This window comes from Protopterus annectens, chromosome 13.part0, assembly GCF_019279795.1.
Source record: "Protopterus annectens isolate FY-2018-M chromosome 13.part0, PAN1.0, whole genome shotgun sequence".
Taxonomy (NCBI): domain Eukaryota; kingdom Metazoa; phylum Chordata; order Ceratodontiformes; family Protopteridae; genus Protopterus; species Protopterus annectens.
The window spans coordinates 1,279,354,214-1,279,374,213 of record NC_056747.1 but is presented as its reverse complement, the minus strand read 5'-3'; the positions used below and the strand labels follow the sequence as shown (position 1 = coordinate 1,279,374,213).

At 43.0% G+C, this 20,000-nt stretch overlaps 1 protein-coding gene across 1 annotated transcript in view; it reads right to left on the bottom strand.

The window, feature by feature from the left end:
* PIP4K2B (phosphatidylinositol-5-phosphate 4-kinase type 2 beta) overlaps window positions 1–20,000 on the bottom strand; it is a 571,177-nt gene that overhangs the window by 460,021 nt on the left and 91,156 nt on the right. The window contains exon 2 of the mRNA XM_044055292.1: window positions 10,749–10,846. Within this exon, the coding sequence (XP_043911227.1) occupies window positions 10,749–10,846 (98 nt within the window). The remainder of the gene's footprint in view (window positions 1–10,748; window positions 10,847–20,000) is intronic.

The window sequence follows — 20,000 nt, the reverse complement described above, 5'->3', positions numbered from 1 at the left end:
TAATACGACTATCTCAGAGCAAAAACACTTTGACCCTCAACAATTTCAAAATGACCTTAGCCTGGTCAACTGGTCCCTTCTAAAAACTCTCCCAATTGATGACGCTGTTAACCACTTTAATAAACCTTTCTTACTATATTAGATGAACATGCTCCCATCCGCTCTATTCGCATGAAATACAATACTGCCCGTTGGCTTACAACCTCCACAAAACAGCTAATCCTGAATAGGAATAAAGCCCGGTCTCAATGGAGAACCTCCAAAGACCCCATTGATCACCTTAGCTACAAACAAAAAAGAAACATGACAAAATTAGCTATCATAAAAGACAAAAAGAACTATTACACCCACTTACAGCAAGCCTCCCACCAAAATCCCCACAAATTTTGGAGATCTATTAACAATCTTCTTTCCCCTGGAAAAGTGGAAACTCCTAATCCTATTGGTTCCTGCCCAGACTCTCCCTTACAAACTGCTAATGCTTTTAATAACTTCTTTACATCTACTATACTTAACCTAGCCAACCAACAAACCCCTAACCCCTCATTATTAGGTTGCCCAAATGTCACCCCTCCACTTATGCAGCTTAAACCCATACCTACCTCCTATATTCTAAATTTACTTCTTAAACTTAAAGCTTCCACCCCCTCAGCTGACAAACTCCCAGCTGAATATCTCCAACTAGGTGCCAAAGCAATCGCCACCCAATCTCTATACTAATAAACAGAACAATAACAGAAAGTACCATACCTTCCTCTGAAAATCTTACACATCATCCTCTTCAAAGGTGTATTCATTGAATACTCTAACTACCGCCCCATAGCACTACTATCTCCAATTGCAAAATTATGGAGAAATGCATCCACAAACAGTTACTAGGTCACCTCCTTTCTAACAATCTCCTAGCTAACTGTCAGCACGGCTTTCGGCCTTTCCATAGTACCACTACAGCCTTACTATCTTTTACTGACTCCATTAATAACAACCGTAATAACAATCTTCTATCTTCAGCATTCTTTGTAGACCTGTCTAAAGCCTTTGATATGGTGAATCACCAACTCCTTCTACATCGATTAAAAATGCTTTCTCTTGATAAACCTGCCCTTACTTGGTTCACTTCCTATCTTCACAATAGGAGACAAGCTGTTCTATGGAACAACAATCTCTGAACTCCTCCCCACCACTTTAGGGTCCCGCAAGGCTCCATCCTAGGTCCTCTTTTATTTTCAGTCTTTATCAATGACTTGCACTTAGCCACACCCTTAACCACCTGTATTCAGTATGCTGACGACACCACCATTATCTGCTCTGCCACAAACCAAACTGACCTTCACTACCTTACCCAAAAGACATTTACTACTATTGAACAATGGTTCTCCAATCACTGTCTTCTTAAACCCCAAGAAAACAAAACTTCTCCTTTTCTTACCCACACACCTGTCTCCCCTATTAATCTCACAATTACGCCTAACAATGGCACCCTTTATATCACCTGACCAAACAACCAAACTATTGGGTGTTACCATCGACAACCTTCTGAAATTTGACTTTCACATCAACTCCAGCATTAAAGCAACTAATAGAAAGCTAGGCTCACTCTATAGAATCAGATCTTTCCTAACCACTGAAGCTAGATCCACCATAGCAAGAACACATCTTATCTCCACCTTACTATATGCTTCCCCTATTTACACTAATCTATCTAAACATAATATTAAGAAGCTCACAGTAACCTATAACAACATTGCTAGATTTGCAACTGCTTCTCCATATAAAACACATCACTGTCAGAACCTCTCTAACCTAGGATGGCTGGAATTACCACACCTAATTAAGTACTATCAGCTTACTATTGCCCACAAAGTCCTTCACTACCCTGAAAACATACCCATGCTCTCCACCCTTATAAAACCATATAACAACTTAAAAGCCCTACGCTCTTCCAATAAAATCATAATTAAAACATCTCTATCAAAGAATACAGCAGGAGAATCTATTTTTTCAAACTCAGTTGGCAAAAACTGGAACCAACTTCCTAAAGACCTTACTGATCAGACCTCCACTGCACTATTTAAGACCAAACTGAAACTCTTCCTTTCTAACCACTGGCTTTGCTCTTGTATTACTCCCAGTTAAACTACCACCTATTTGACTTCCTATCCTTCTCCCATATCCCTCAGACTTACTCCCTTACCTAATTCGTCACTTATTTATTTTGTCCCTTTTTAACCCATTATATGACTACCTTATATAGTAACTTTACTTCTCTCACTAAACTCCTAACAACTGTTACTGTATTTTAATTTTTCTCTCCCTTTTTCTCATACACCTGTACTTTCACTACTTCCTTGTCTCTGTATCCACCTTCTTTATAAGTTCTTTCAAGTATTATTACTGTCTTCTACTTAGTTAGTTATATCGACTTTTTATTACTTAAATCAAACATATACTTTGTATTTAATGTTTTGTTATCATGTTATGTAGATAGTGGAGCTTTTCTCCTCGGGCCTCCACTGAAAATGGACTTGTATCCAGTTGGACCAGCCCGGTTAACAAATGTAAAATAAAATAAATAAAAAAAATAAAAATAAATTTTAGGTGGGGGCTTCGCCCCCCCCCCCTAACTATATAGATCAACTCCAGGGTCGCACAACATTGGGGACGGGGGCAAATGCTTGTCGATGTAATGAAGTTTAGACGAAATGAAGTTTAGGTGAATTGAAAATTCGACGAAGTCATAGGGACCCATACATACATATATATATATATATATATATATATATATATATATATATGTACACACACACACACACACACACACACACACACACACACATATATATATATATATATATATATATATATATACGCGCGCACACACACACACACACACACACACACATATATATATATATATATATATATATACATACACACACACACACACACACATACATACACACACATACACACACACACACACACACATACACACACACAAACACACACACATATACATAGGTCTACTTTGAAATCATGAAATGTAAAAACATTTAAGACCAAAAAATCAAAGCCAAAATGATGAAACTGCAATAACCTTAAACACCAAAATATTGACTCCCAAAATACCGAAAACCACAATGTAAACCTAAACTCCCTACCCTGCACCACAAAACAGACACAAATACAAATTCAACCAATACCGACTACTCTACCTTTAAGCAAGAGGGGGGCAAGCCCCCCCCCCCCTGCAACAGGGTAAAAGTACAGTTTTGTACCTACCATAAATGTAGATGTCCGATAGACATGCAACTGCAGTCATAACATGTGGGTTGTCCTGCCTCAGGCAGCCCTCGGTCGGCCGGATTCCAAAGTCTGGGTCCGACGTCGGCTGATGTCGCATTTCTCTCCGACGTCAGAGCGGCTGGAGTACATAAGCATCAGCCGACGGCATTTTCTTCAGTGTTTCTTGCCCCAGATGCCAGGTGCCCTCCAAGGAAGGCTGTAATCAAATTGGACGACAAAAACAGGATTCCAAACAAATAAATGAGCAATAAAACAAATACACCATAACAGATATCCCCAGCTAAGAGTAACAGGGATAGGAGTGGACCCTAGGCATAGAGGGGTATGGAGGGAGGGAAAATCCGACTGCAGTTGTATGTGTATCGGACATCTACATTTATGGTAGGTACAAAACTGTACTATGTCCTTCAAGAATGCAACTGCAGTCATAACATGTGGGTAGAATACCATAGCTTAGCTGGGGGAGGAGGAATGCTCTAGGAAAGAGATGGTGTGGCAATCAAACCCTGCAGGACTGCCGAAGCAAAGCCTGCTCTGGATCTGGAGTATAGAGAGAGATTGTAGTGTTTGGAGAATGTATACACGGAGCTCCATGTAGCAGCTTCTAGAATGTCCTTGGTAGGTACCCCTCTTAAGAATGCTGTAGAGGTGGCTGTAGCTCTGGTGGGATGTGGTCTGACATTGGCTGGAACAGTCTTTCCATGAAAGGAATAACAGAGTCTGATGCAATGTCCAATCCATTTAGAAATAGTCCGTTTTGGAATTGCTTTTCCTTGGACTGCAGGGGCGTAAGCTACAAAAAGTTGTTCAGACTTCCTACTGGCCTTGATTCTGTCCAGGTAGTATCGAAGTTGTCTGTGAATGTCCAAGGTATGCAACAGTCTTTCCCCCTTATTCTCAGGATTGGGGAAGAAAGCAGGCAGATGAATGGCTTGATTTAAAGAAACCCTAGATACCACCTTTGGCATAAAAGTAGGGTTGGTCCTTAATGAAACCCTGTCTCTATGAAAAATAATAAAGGGTGGTATTGCCATTAGGGCCTGTAGCTCCAAAACCCTTCTTGCTGAAGTAATTGCCAACAGGAAAGCGGTCTTCCATGAGAGAAATTGCAAGTCAACTGAAGCTGCTGGCTCAAATGGAGGTAGAGTCAGTTTTTCTAAGACAAAATTGAGGTCCCAGGCTGGCACTGGGGCCTTTCTTGGTGGCTTAATGTTCTTGATTCCCCTGAGGAATTGTCTTAGTAAGGGGTGAGAAAAAACAGGAGGAACAGTGTTGTATCTAGCTGAAATAGCAGATGCATGTATCTTTATGGAAGAATATGAGAGCCCGTTTTTTAACATATCTGCCAAATATTCCAAGATGAGTGGGATGCTCAACAATGATGCATCATGTCCCTTGCTGGTATTCCAATTGCTGAATCTTTTCCACTTTGCTAGGTAAACCTTTCTGGTGGATGGTCTTTGAGCCTCTGTTAGTATCTGCTGAACTTCCTTAGACAGAGATAAGCTGAAGTTATTCATGGCATCTCCCAGGCTGTTAGCTGCAGTGTCTGAAGATTTGGATGCAATGTTTCAAAATTGTGTGGAGTCAAAAGTAGAGGCCACTGGGGGAGGGCCCACCTCCTGGTGTAACATATGCTCCGTAGTAGTGGGTACCAGTGTTGTCTTGGCCAATCCGGAGCTATTATGATTCCCTTAGGCTTCTCTACTTTGATCTTTAGTAATACTGAGGTCATCAGTGGCAGAGGTGGGAATGCATAGATTGCTAGGGAGTTCCAGTTGAATGAGAGGGCATCTATTTTCCAAGCTTTTGGATGGTATGTCCTTGTGCAAAATTTTGGTAGAAGGTGGTTGAGGTGAGAGGCAAATAGGTCCACTTCTGGCTTGCCCCATGTCAAGTGAGTTGTCTGAAGGCCTTCGGATGTAACCTCCACTGTGTGGATCTGTGAAATTCCTGCTTAGGCTGTCCGCCAACACATTGTCTTTTCCTGGAACAAACTGGGATTGTAACTGGATGTTTAGGCTTAGTGATTTCTCCCAAAGCTGCATTGTCAGTCTGCAAAGGGGGTAAGAGTGGGTGCCCCCCTGCTTGTTTATGTACCACATCACAGTGGTGTCGTCTGTCCGTATCATTAAATGGCCTTGCTGGAGTTGGTGTTGAAAGGCCTCGATGGCATGCATTACTGCCAGCATTTCCTTTTGGTTTATATGCAGATGCGTTTCCTTTGGAGACCATTGTCCTTGTATACACCTGCCTTCCATGTGCCCCCATCCAAGGTCTGAGGCGCCTGTAGTCATGGTCTGTGTTATCTGTGGTTTTGAATGACATACCTGTGTTTTCCTGGCTCACCGAGGCCCACCATAGGAATTCCTTTTGTAGGCATGGAATGAGTGGTATGATTGTCTCCAAGTTGTTGCTGTGCTGAGACCAAACGCTTTTTAGGTACCATTGAAGCTTTCTCATGTGTAGTTTTGCTAATGGAACCAGTAGAATGCAGGATGCCATGTAACCCAGGGCCTGTAGGAATCTCCTTGCAGTCATCTGGGTGAGTTTTGCTAAACCTCTGAAGTAATGAGTTAACTTTTCTTGCTTGTCTTCTGTCAGGTAAGCCATCTGAGAGGCTGTGTCTAGTTTGGCTCCTAAGAAGATTATTTGCTGGGATGGCTGCAGTCTTGACTTTTGGAAGTTGACTGTGTATCCCAGAGCTTGAAGTAATCGTATGACATAATCCAGGTTTTTTGTCAACATCAATTTGTCGTCCGCTTGTAGGAGGCAGTCGTCCAGGTACGGGTAAATTTGTATACCCTGGATCCTGCAATGAGCAATTACTGAAGCCAGGCATTTTGTAAATACTCTGGGCGCAGTAGATGAGCCAAATGGCAATGCTGAGAATTGATAATGCTCTGGCCCTACAAGAAATCTGAGGTATCTTCTGCAGCTGTGTCTGATAGGGACATGCAGGTATGCCTCCTTGAGGTCCAGAGTAATCAGCCACGACTCCTTGCCCAGCATGGGAAGGAGTTGCTGTAGAGTAAGCATTTAGAACTTTGGTACTATGAGAAAGGTGTTTAATGCAGACAAGTCCAGTATTGGTCTCCATTGAGATTCTTTTCTTGGAACAAGGAACAGTCTTGAGTAAAACCCCTGGTCTTGTTCTTGTTGTGGAACTCTTTCTATTGCTTTCATTCGAGTCAGCAGAGTGATTTGCTTGACAGCCTCTGCCCTCTGATTTTGTGGAAGGTTTGGCATGCCTTGTTTTCTTGGTAAGGTATGAAAATGAAACCTGTACCCTCGGTCTATAATGTCCAAAATCCATTTGTCCTTTGTCAGTTTGTGCCAGTTTTCTGCAAACAGAGATAATTTCCCGCCCAAGGGAGCTTCTAGTTGTTCTCTGGTAGGCGGTAGTAGAGGAAAGTCATTGAGATTGTGGTTGTGGGGCAGGTGAAACCCTTGCGTCACTTCTTTGGTTTCCTGGCTGCCATTGTCGTCCCCTGTAAGGGCCTCTGTATTGGCCTCTTCCTCGGCCATGTCTGTTCTTACCCCTTTGAAACCTTTCTGGGTTAGGAAAGGACCAGTTTTTTGAAGGCCAATTCCTACTGAATCTGGGGGGTTGAACCTGGAGGAAATCTTTCACGGTCTGAACTGATTTTGCTTTTTCTTCGATGGTCTTTAACACATCCTTAGCATTTGCACCAAAAAGCTTGTTCTTTTCCAAAGGTGCATCCAGAAGTTTTGCTTTTACATGATCTGGTAGAGGTTGATCTTTTAACTAAGCATGTCTACGAATCACTGCCCCTGTCATAGCTGCCCTACATGAAGCTTCCAGTGCATCATATCCACACTGCAGGAAGTGATTGCTTACTTGCTGAGTGTTATGTACAGCTTCCTGCAAAGTCTTCCTGTCTAAAGGATCAGGAGAAGCTAATGTTTTTGTAAATCTTCTAAGAGATAATCCTGATATTGTAACATATGAAAAGGCAATTTAAAGCTCTCATAGATAAGGTAGTGGATGTGTAAACCTTTTGCCCCATCTCTAATGACCTAGCTTCCTGTTGGAGGGCAAAGGATTTTTGAGGTGGAGGCTGAAACTCCTTTGGCCCCTGTGAAATAGTTTCCAAATCAGCAGTATGGGCCCTGAATAAATGGGAATGAGTTTCTGGGACCCTGTAATACCTGTCTGGCTTGGCTGGAGCAGGAGGAAGAGAATCAGGGGTAGCACTAGTATCAGAATACAAATCATCCAGAACATCAAGTACAGGAGGAATAGCTAAGGGCCTGTGCTGAGGCTTCTAAGGAAAGTCCTATGCTTCCTAGAATCAGAATATTCCTGACCTTGCCACGTGATATGTTCCCACATGGTGTGCAGAACTTCCACAAAAGAAAAATCCTCAGGAGGGGAGGTCAAGGGATGGAATCTTCTGCATCCGAAGTCCTCATAGGTCTGGAAGAGCTCTTCCTGGCTATCAGAGTGGACAGAGCCCTCAGAATCTTCATCTGAAGGAGTAGGTCCAGAGGGTTCAACCCTGGGCCTTTTATCTGGAGGAGGCTGGGATGCTCTCTCAGGATGGGCCTGTGAACCTCTAATCATGGAAATTAAATCAGCAGCCATGGACATAATTTGTGTCTCCGGAGTCGGCTGAGGTAAGGATTTAGAAGTAATATGCTTTGTTTTGCTGGCTGCCTTAGCCCTAGTGTAGGCCTTAATAGACATGGCCATAGGGGGCCTGGCAGCTCCATCGCAGGAGTGACCTTGTCTACAGCAATGGTCTCAGGCATTTCCTCGGTTTCGCATCCGGAAGAAAACTATAACTGGCGGAGTAATGTCTGGAATCGGAGTCATCGGTACGCGGTGTCTTCGGTTCGAGCGGTGGAGAGACCGCCTCAGAGGGAACCGGAGCCGGTTTTGGCGTGGAGTCGGTAGACACGGGCCGAGGATGTCGGTCCCGGCCTTCGCTTTTGAGTTTGCGTCGGAAGATCCGACGGCATGGTGTAAGCAAAATTATCGCCGAAAAATCTTCAGCGATTCCACCGCGCCTGAGAGTGCGCTTTGTTGAAGCGAAAGCACAGGCTACACAGGCCGAGACGTCGTGGTCTAGGCCCAGGCAAGGGAGGCAGTAAGAGTGGAAATCCTTATGAGGTTTTTGTTTACCACAAAAAAGACAACTGTTAACTTTTTCAGTAATTTCTGACATCGGCTGAGGCAAGAAAAGGTCCCCAACGGGGTACTTAGCTTTTTTGATGACTTCGGTATCGTGAATACAGGAGCTGACCGACCGGCACTTGCGAACTGCTTCTGCTTCGGGCACCGCGTGGCAAGAAAGACTGGCGAAAATGGCGTCGGCTGATGCTTATGTACTCCAGCCGCTCTGACATCGGAGAGAAATGCGACATCAGCCGACGTCGGACCCAGACTTTGGAATCCGGCCGACCGAGGGCTGCCTGAGGCAGGACAACCCACATGTTATGACTGCAGTTACATTCTTGAAGGACATCTATGACCACAAATGTACTACTCATTGCTTACCACTTCAACAAGATTTCCTGTCTCACTATAAACCGTCAAAGACTTCAACTTACCAGCACTAGCTAAAAAGGAAAAATACAACTCTACCTCTGCCAACACAAACTGTTCAATAACCATTACTTTTTTTTTTTTTTTAAGTTTACAGACAAAACTAATGACAACTTCTCCACTGACACCAGGAATGTGCAACGTAAACTCTGCTATGTTCTTTTAACGTCTGTTACACAAAACTTAAAGTGACACAGCAGAATCTGTGGAGTCTGCATGTCCTCCCCGTGGTTGAGTGGCGTTCAAAAGACATACGTAGAATGGGCGTGCCTTCGTTGAAGGTTGGGCATCGAGCTGGCACCTCGGCACCCGTAGAAAAATCTACTGCCAATTATTAGCGGACCGGAGTTCTGCTGTGGCGACCCCTGACTGGGAAAAGCCAAAAGAACAACAACTATGTACCTTTACTATACAGTTTGGTATTCTGACACTTGGTATATTACACTTCCAGGATTCTGCGCTTCTGGATTAATTGTCTCGGTCTTCTGGTCTTCGGTACGTTAAACTTTCGTTATTTCAAAGTAGACTCATATATGTATGTGTGCGTATAGAGTTATATAGTTAATCACATATAATTGTTGTGTACTGTTTTAGTATATAAAAGCAACTGAAGTAGATACAGGTTCTATACAAGTCACTGAAAATACAATGCACTGATCCTGTGCGTTTTTCTCTGATATATTCTGCAGAAAAAAATACAAAATAAGAAGTAAACTCATCTGGCAAACATGGAAAAATATGCCTAGTTTCGACCAGAAACCAGTTTAAGCAGAAATTAACAGAATGAGCTTTCTAAAATGATACACAGATGATGTTAAATTTACATCCCGCGAAGCACTGTATCCATGGTTAAAAGCAGGTCACGTGTACATTAACTAGGCCCTCATACAGTAATAGTGATACAAAGTAGCACAAGTACCACTTCTACAAGTTAAACACACAAAGTAACATGATACACAGATGATGTTAAATTTACATCCCGCGAAGCCCTGTATCTGTGGTTAAAAGTAGGTCACGTGTACATTAACTAGGCCCTCATACAGTAATAGTGATACAAAGTAGCACAGGTACCACTTCTACAAGTTACACACACACAAAGTAAAATGATACACAGATGATGTTAAATTTACATACCGCGAAGCCCTGTATCCGTGGTTAAAAGTAGGTCACGTGTACATTAACTAGGCCCTCATACAGTAATAGTGATACAAAGTAGCACAGGTACCACTTCTACAAGTTACACACACAAAGTAAAATGATACACAGATGATGTTAAATTTACATACCGCGAAGCCCTGTATCCGTGGTTAAAAGTAGGTCACGTGTACATTAACTAGGCCCTCATACAGTAATAGTGATACAAAGTAGCACAGGTACCACTTCTACAAGTTACACACACAAAGTAACAGAAGTACTACTGGTGGAAACTGCTGTTCAACACCAGTAAAGACCTAAAGCCACTGTAGCACACGGCGACAGACATTACAGTAACTTGCAGTAAAAGAAAGAGAAGATTTGCATACGGAGAACGGCTACAGATTCCCAACTAGAGAAAAGAGTTAAACCTTTTAATGTATGAAATGAAATACAGCGGATGAACTTACGGCAAATGCCTTTCCTTAAAAAAGAATGTACATGAGAAAAACTGCATTTATGCTATTTACTAGCACAATTAAACATCTTATTTTAAACCGATAAAAGACACAAAATAAATCAATCACTCTCTCTCTCTGATTACAAGGAGTGTACGAACAGTTACAAAGGCAAACAACGAAATTTCACAGTATCTTATTTAAAACCAGAACTAATGGACCACTGTTATATTTTTCAGTGGAAGGCTTAAACTCTACACTTTTCAAAAGACACTTACTTGTTAAAAAGATGGTTGTCCACTTTTATTTTGCTGTATGCTTTGAAGTCATCTGGCATTAGCATAACTGGAACAGGAACGTTGCTCAACTCATTAATCTAAAGACAAACAAGAAAAAAATGTATTCTTATTCATAAGACAAATTGTACAGACTAATAAACAATTATTTTTCAACAAGCTTTTAATATCAGTAATAAAAAAATCACCTATGAATAACAATATTTAATCCCACTATCCCCCACGCATTAATCTGATTAGGGTCTCTTTTCAGAGTGTTAAAGTGAGCAGTGCTATAAAAGATAAAAAATAGTTGTATTTATTTATTTATTCAAATTTGTTTACCAGGGTAGAACATTAATCATTGACCAACTACAGGCTCTGCCAAGTGCACTGCCAACTTTTGTTACATATTTAGTGGAGATTAAAACGTTTCCTGCAGTGCCAATTTTGGTAACATGCATGTAATAGGTCAGAAAAAGGCTGAGCCAGCCGTATCAAAAGGTGCACGCATTTACACAAAAGGAAGTGTTCAGATACTAATAGCCAGAATTATAATTGCATCTGGTGGAAAAATTTCCATCTCTGCTAATCACAAGAATTAAACTTCAGTTTTCCAATGACCATTTACATTTAAGATCAAATAATTTAAAATTAAGAATGGTAATCATATGGTCAAAAGTCAACATATGGCCTCACAGAAAGTACAGTTTTGTACCTACCATAAATGTAGATGTTCGAGGATCCACATTGCTGCAGTCCTAACTATTGGGTAGTCCGCTGTCCAGTCGGCCCGAATACCAAAGTATATATTGACGTCGGTCAGGCGCATTAGACTGACGCCAGTACGCCAGGGTACTAATGCGCATGACCGACGCCATATCCTCAGTCTTTTCTTGCCCCAGATGTCAGAAGACCCTGAAAAGATAAGGCCAAAACTCCCAAAATACCTGCACCAAAAATATATATATACAATATATACACAATCAGCAGAATATAACCTCACCTACACAACCACCCCTAAACACAGAGGGAAGGAGGGAGGTAAATTGACTGCAGCAATGTGGATCCTCGAACATCTACATTTATGGTAGGTACAAAACTGTACTATGTTCTTCATTCCACATTGCTGCAGTCCTAACTATTGGGTAGAATCCCAAAGCAGAGGTAAGGGAGGCTGGCAAATCATAAGGAAGCAGGAACTGACAACATGCCTTGCAAAATAGCTGTGGCAAAACCAGCCCTAGACTTAGAGTAGAGAGGAAGGTGATAATGCTTAGAGAAAGTATGCACTGAACTCCAAGTAGCTGCCTCCAAAATATCCTTAGTTGCCACCCCCCTTAGAAATGCTGTGGAAGTGGCAGTAGCCCTAGTGGAATGAGACCTAATCCCAGCTGGAATCTCCTTGCCATGATGGGAATAACAAAAAGTAATGCAACACCCAATCCACCTAGAAATAGTTTGTTTTGACACAGGCTTGCCCTCTGAACTCAAAGCAAAAGAAACAAACAACTGCTGAGACTGTCTAAAATCCTTAGTCCTGCTCAAATAATAACGCAATAGCCTGTGTACATCTAAAGTGTGCAAAATCTTTTCCCCTTTATTTTGGGGATCTGCATAAAAGGTAGGCAAATGAATAGTTTGGTTTAAAGCCACACTAGAAACCACCTTAGGCATAAAGGAAGGATTAGTACGTAAAGATACCCTATCCTTATGAAAAATCAAAAAAGGCTCCACTGCCATAAGGGCCTGCAACTCAGAAACCCTTCTTGCAGAAGTAATGGCCAACAAAAAGCAGTCTTCCATGACAAGTATTTCAATTCAGCAGTAGCCGAGGCTCAAAAGGTTGTAGAGTAAGTTTCTCCAACACAAAATTGAGATCCCAAGCAGGAGTAGGAGCTCTACGTGGGGTCTTATATTCTTTGCCCCTCTAAGAAATTGCTTGAACAAAGGATGCGAAAACAATGGTGGGTCACAATCATAGTGAGCTGAAATTGCTGCAGCATGAATCTTAATGGAAGAGAAAGACAAACCTTTGTCCAGTAACTCAGTAAGATATTGAAGAGCCACACTCAAATTTGGCTCAGTAATCTCCAAATTGTTTGCTGCACTCCAAAACAAAAATCTCTTCCATTTTTCATGCACACTTTCCTTGTACTAGGTCTTCTGGCTTCCATAATCACATTTAAAACTTGTTGAGGAAGCTGAGACCTGCTGTCTTTCAAAACAGAATATGCCAGGCTGTTAGATGTAGAGAGTGAAGCTTGACATTGAGCAGATGACCGTCCCTCTGAGACAACAGGTGTGGAATCAAGGGTAAAGGCCATGGAGGCTTCCTTACCAGACTCCTCAGTAATGGGTACCAGTGCTGCCGAGGCCAATCTGGAGCTATTAAAATCATCCTTGGCTTGTCTCGCCTGACCTTTAGAAGCACCTTTGGAAGAAGAGGCAGAGGTGGAAAGGCATACACATGAAGATTTTTCCAACTGAAAGAAAGAGCATCCACTTTCCAAGCTGTGTGATGAAATCCCTTCTGCAAAACTTTGGCAGCTGGTGGTTTAGTGGAGAAGTTTAACAGATCAATGTCTGGAGTTCCCCATGACACTGTCAATTTTTGAAATACATGAAGATCCAGTTTCCACTGTGGGGATCCATGATTTGTCTGCTTAATACATCTGCTAAGGAGTTCTGTGCTCGGCAGAAACCTTGCCTGAAGAGTTAGTTGCAGACTGAGCGCAGTCTCCCATAAAATCATTGCTTGTCTGCACAATGGGTAAGAATGTGTTCCCCTTGTTTGTTGATGTACCACATGACAGTTGTGTCGCCTGTTAGAATCAACACCTGCCCTGGAAGAAGTAACTCCTTGAAAGCAATTAATGCAAACTGAACTGCTAACATCTCTTTCATGTTGATATGTAGATGCTGTAGTCTGGCAGGCCACTTGTCTTGTATCCACTTTCCATTTAGATGAGCTCCCAAGCAATATCTGAGGCATCTGTCGTTAGAATCTGACTTGCCTCTGGCCGGGTCACAGAGAGTCCCTTGTTTAGGTGACATTCCTGAGCCCACCACAAAATTCCTTTTGAATGCAAGGTATTATTTGAATGACAGTGTCCAAATCCTGGCAGTGCTGTGTCCACAGATTTTTGAGATACCATTGTAGCTTCCTCATATGCAGTTTGGCATTGGGAAGCACCAGAATACAAGATGCCATGAACCCTAAGGCTTGAAGGACTGTCCTTGAAGTCAGCCCGGACTGAAGAGATAGATGATGGAAGTAACTGGAAAGATTCTTTTGTTTGTCCGTGGTTAAAAAGGCCATCTGGGCTGCTGTATTCAGTCTCACACCCAGAAAGCACATGTCTTGAGAGGGTACTAGACTGGACTTTATTTCGTTCACAGAATACCCTAGGCATCTTAGCACTGCTATGACATATTCCAGATGCTGTAGAAGATCTTCTTTTTCTTGAGCCAGAATCAGGCAGTCGCCCAAGTAAGGATAGATTTGGATTCCTTTTAGCCTGAAGTAAGCTATCACTGGAGCCAGAACCTTTGTGAATACTCTGGGCAGTAGATAAGCCAAAGGGCAATGCAGAGAACTGATAATGAGAATTTCCAGCTCGAAAACGCAGATACTTCCTGCAACTTAGTCTTATTGGCACATGAAGGTAAGCTTCCTTGAGATCTAAAGTTACCATCCAGTGATCTTTGCCCAGCAGAGGTAAAAGCTGTTGTAACGCCAACATTTTGAACTTGGGAATGTCCAGATAAGTGTTGAGGATAGATAAATCCAGAATTGGTCTCCACGTGTTCCCCTTCTTTGGTACTAGGAACAGGCGAGAATAAAATCCTAGGCCCCTTTCTGGCACAGGAACTGACTGAATGGCCCCTATTTGGAGCAACAGAGAAATTTGCTTGTGAGCCTCTGTTCTTTGAAGAGGAGGAATGTCTGGCATGCCTTTGAAAGGAGGCAAGGTATGGAAATAAAACCTGTAGCCGTGGTGAATAATATCCAGAACCCATCTGTCTTGGGTAATTAAATCCCAATTTTCTTTGAAAAGAGACAGCCTTCCTCCCAAGGGTGCTGCCAGGCGAGAACGTACTGGCAGCTGAAAAGGCAGGTCATTGGGTCTGCTTACGAAAGGACTGACCCCTGCCCTCACCAGAAGTCTGAGCAGGGGAACTCCTGACCTAGGCCTAAAAGAACCCTGAGCTCTGCCCTACCACGCCTAGACCTACCCCTAGACTGGGAATCATAAGCAGGATAAGTCCATCCCTTAGTAGGCCAATTTCTACTAAACTTCGAGGCTGCACCTGCAAAAATTCTTTAACAGTTTGCATAGACTTAGCCTTGTCCTCCATTTTCTTCAAAACTGCTTCCACAGGCGAACCAAACAACACATCAGACTGTAAAGGAGCATCCAAAATCCTTGTCTTAACATGCTCAGCTAAATTCTGATCTCTCAGCCAGGCGTGCCTACGAAGAACAGAACCAGTGGCAGCCACCCTGGAGGAGGCCTGCACAGCATCAAAACCACACTGCAAGGAATGTTTACCCACCTGTTCAGACACATGAACCAAATCCTGCAACTCTTTACACTCAATACCTTCAGCCAGAGCATCCACCTTAGATTTCAACTGTGAAAGAAGATAATTCTGATATTTTAACATGTGAAACTGACAATTCAACGCCTCATGGCTAAAGTGGAAGAAGTATACACTTTCTTTCCCCATCTATCCAAAGCCCTTGCCTCTTTATCAGGAGGGACAGGATTTTTAACAACTGAGGCCTTCACACCTTTAGGCCCCTGAGAGACAGTTTCTGGGTCTGCCCTAGGACTCTTAAAAAGATACTTATGAGCTTCAGGCACCCTATAATACCTATCCGGTTTAACTGGGGCAGGAGGCAAAGAATCAGGATTCAGGGAAGCCTCTGCAAACACATCTTCCACCACATTCAAAACAGGAGGTATAGCTAAAGGCCTATGCTGGGGTAAAAACAAGAATTCCCTAAGCCTTTTCCTGGAATCAGAGAAATCTTGACCTTCCCATTTAAAATGCTCCCTCATGGAATGCAGAGTCTCTGAAAATGAAAAATCCTCAGGAGGAGAAGCAGAAGGAGTAGAATCATCCACATCAGAATCAGAATAAGGAGGGTACTCCTGCAAGTCTTCAGTCAAGACTCAAGCCTCCGAGCATTGCTCAAAACTCTCAAACTCAGGTTCCACCCTAGGCCTCTTATCAGGAGGGGGCATAGAACCCCTAATCATAGTAATCAAATCCTCTGCCATTTTAAGCATATGTTTCTTAGGCAAAGATCCTGAAGCACTAGGAGAAACCCCTACAGAAGCTAAACTTGGCCTGGCCCTCAAGGAAGCCTTGGAAACTGAAGGGAGGCACTAACCACCTTAGGAAGAGAGGAAGAACAGCCACCTGAGAAGCCCCTCAGCCTGGCCTACTTCCTGAGAGGATACATCCTGTAACAGTAAAGTCTCTCCTGAGACTCCAAAGATACACCTGGCAAAACCTCCGGCTCCACTGAGCCTTCCAAAGAACCGACGTCTGGGACTGTCGGTTCCTCCACCCTAGGCTTTGCTGCTTTATCTTTATGCTTTTTAGCGAAGCCGGAGCATCCGGCGGCATTTTATAATTACAACGCTTCCCAAACACTAACCTGGCACAGTCTAACCTTCTCTTAATAGTGCTTTGTTAAATCTAGCACAAGAGCGGCATCCAACAACGTCGTGCTCAGGCCCTAAACAAGGTATACACAAAGTATGGTAATCCCTATGAGGTATCTGTTTCCCACAAGAAATACAGTTATTCACTTTTTCTGACATCCGGTTAAATACTGAGGCAAGAAAAACCAAAATATTCTAACGGGTACTTAGCCAACTTTGATTCGGTCTGAAACTCTGACTTCAGAAACTTTCAGAACGCCAACCTGCACTCGCAAAATTGCTTCTGCATCGGACCATGCGGCAAAAAAGACGGAGGATATGACGTCGGTCATGCGCATTAGTACCCTGACATACTGACGTCAGTCTAATGCGCCCTGACCGACGTCAGCCATATACTTTGGTATTCGGGCCGACTGGACAGCGGACTACCCAATAGTTAGGACTGCAGCAATGTGGAATGAAGAACATCTTCAATATTTCCACTTGTTTACCTAGGTCATTACTAAGGAGTCTGCCTACCTGCTGACACCTGATTTACTAACAAGGAATCTAAACCATAAAAAATTTGAAAAACACCACTTTTTATAGAACAAAAAAACACACTTACTGCAATAATGCATTTCACTACACCTGACATGCAATGACCTTGGTGTTTGACCAGTTAAGTCTGGCGGAAGCAAGGGCACAGCCTCCTTCAAAAATGACGGGCCTACACCCCTTCCAGAAAACCATGCTTATTGTCTTTATTTCAATCTGCGCAAACATACATGTCAGTGCTGTGTAATCATATCAGGTGCTGGCTACATACACGTCAGTGTTGTGTAATCATATCAGGTGCTGGCTACATACATGTCAGTGTTGTGTAATCATATCAGGTGCTGGCTACATACACGTCAGTGCTGTGTAATCATATCAGGTGCTGGCTACATACACGTCAGTATTGTGTAATCATATCAGGTGCTGGCTACATACACGTCAGTGCTGTGTAATCATATCAGGTGCTGGCTACATACACGTCAGTGCTGTGTAATCATATCAGGTGCTGGCTACATACACGTCAGTGCTGTGTAATCATATCAGGTGCTGGCTACATACATGTCAGTGTTGTGTAATCTTATCAGGTGCTGGCTACATACACGTCAGTGCTGTGTAATCATATCAGGTGCTGGCTACATACACGTCAGTGTTGTGTAATCATATCAGGTGCTGGCTACATACACGTCAGTGCTGTGTAATCATATCAGGTGCTGGCTACATACACGTCAGTGCTGTGTAATCATATCAGGCGCTGGCTACATACACGTCAGTGCTGTGTAATCATATCAGGTGCTGGCTACATACACGTCAGTGTTGTGTAATCATATCAGGTGCTGGCTACATACACGTCAGTGCTGTGTAATCATATCAGGTGCTGGCTACATACACGTCAGTGCTGTGTAATCATATCAGGTGCTGGCTACATACACGTCAGTGTTGTGTAATCTTATCAGGTGCTGGCTACATACGCCAGTGCTGTGTAATCATATCAGGTGCTGGCTACATACACGTCAGTGCTGTGTAATCATATCAGGCGCTGGCTACATACACGTCAGTGCTGTGTAATCATATCAGGTGCTGGCTACATACACGTCAGTGCTGTGTAATCATATCAGGTGCTGGCTACATACACGTCAGTGCTGTGTAATCATATCAGGCGCTGGCTACATACATGTCAGTGCTGTGTAATCATATCAGGTGCTGGCTACATACACGTCAGTGCTGTGTAATCATATCAGGTGCTGGCTACATACACGTCAGTGTTGTGTAATCTTATCAGGTGCTGGCTACATACACGTCAGTGTTGTGTAATCTTATCAGGTGCTGGCTACATACATGTCAGTGTTGTGTAATCATATCAGGTGCTGGCTACATACAATTTCCCCACTGAGGTACACAAGAAATCCCTGTGGATGTGAAGTATCCATATTTAAGGAAGGCTTAATTACTTCACAAAGGTAAGTAACAAAGGTAAAGGTAAGTGGGTGATGTTCGTAATGGTGCTCTGGACTGGATATTAGTCACCTGGCTTCAGGTATCCCACAAGGTTTAGAAGGGTCAGTTTAATACGTGCTGACAAACACTGACTGCGGCAGCAGTCAGATTTGTGAACGCTTCCCTTTCAGGTGCCAGAGGTGAATTTGCACAGGTGTGTCAACACACCTAAATGTTGCATTTTATCGTTCTTGTTTTTTTTCTTCCTGCTGCAGTAGCCGAATTGCAGTTTTTGCATGCAACTGTTACTCTGAGACTGCATCAGCCTGGAGAAATAGCTAGTCTGTTTTTAGAATTTTACACGGAGCATGCCTCCTTTGAGTTGGGGTGATATCAGCAAGAGAAACAACTGAATGGATGGAGTGAAAGGAGGACAACCTTCTTGGGAGTAATGTGTTCTGGGAGGGGGAGCAATTAGCAGATTTAAAAAAAAAAAATGTTGTTCTCCACACATAAATCGGTGGGGCAGTAGACTGTGACGGCATTAAGACCTGGCAATCCTCCTAGAAGGAAGGAGTGACAGCGCGAACAAGTGACTTTTTTTGCTCTTGCAGAGAACATGGTGTATGTAGGGCATTAGAATCTAGCACTCCTCCTTTTCAGTGAAAGACCTTTTTTATCCCGCAACCTAGCGTTAAGTTGCACTAGTTTTGGGAAAAGAAACAAGTGCCAAATGACACTGCTCCACCTCCACTGAGAACCTCCACTGAGAATAATGAAGTAAAGACAAGCGGTGGTGCATTCTCCCAAATAACGCATGCGGGGGGGGGGGTTCTCTTTTAAATCTGCAGATGATTAAACTGTATGAAACTTGGTCTTACAAGACCTGTTGGTGCAGTCCTCTATGTACTTAGAATGGTTTCATGTTACGATGGCCAAGAGCCTGATTTCTGGGACTTGCATATTGAAAAGGCATACAGTACGCACTAATGCAGGGATGGGACAGTCACGGAGAGCTTGTAATTTTGGCAGATGCTGGGACTTAATGTAAAAATGTGCAAGGTTATGCACTTTGCAGTGGAAGCCCATAAAAACATAAACTCTTTGTCGGATGAACCCAGACGCAGCAAGAAAGAAAAGGAAAAAAGGGTTTGGACTGAATATCGCCATGTCATGTGAAATGTCAGATGGGAAAGGCCGTGAGATGGTGGGGCACACAGGGCAAGGACTAAACTGTCCAGACTGGTAGTGATCCCTCTGCTCTACAACACACTGCTAAGGAAATTTCTGGAATACTCTACAGAGTTCCACAGACCATTAAGATAAATAAAAAGGTAGAAGTCATGTGATGCAGTTACTTAAAATGGAGAACGACGGGGCACAGGATATGCATTAAAAGAAAATCTGTTAAGTGGATGCACCCCTAACTAGAGACAGAGCTAGGGTGCAGCGACGGAGTGAAGAGTTCGTGAGCGCTACTTAAAAAGGAGAGCGGGAGCCAAAATCAGTCCAGAATTCTAGGTATAACATTTCCTGCAATTACCCATGAAAGTTCTGATAGGAGGAAGGGAAAGAGTCCTCCTCTTCCACCTGAAATACAATT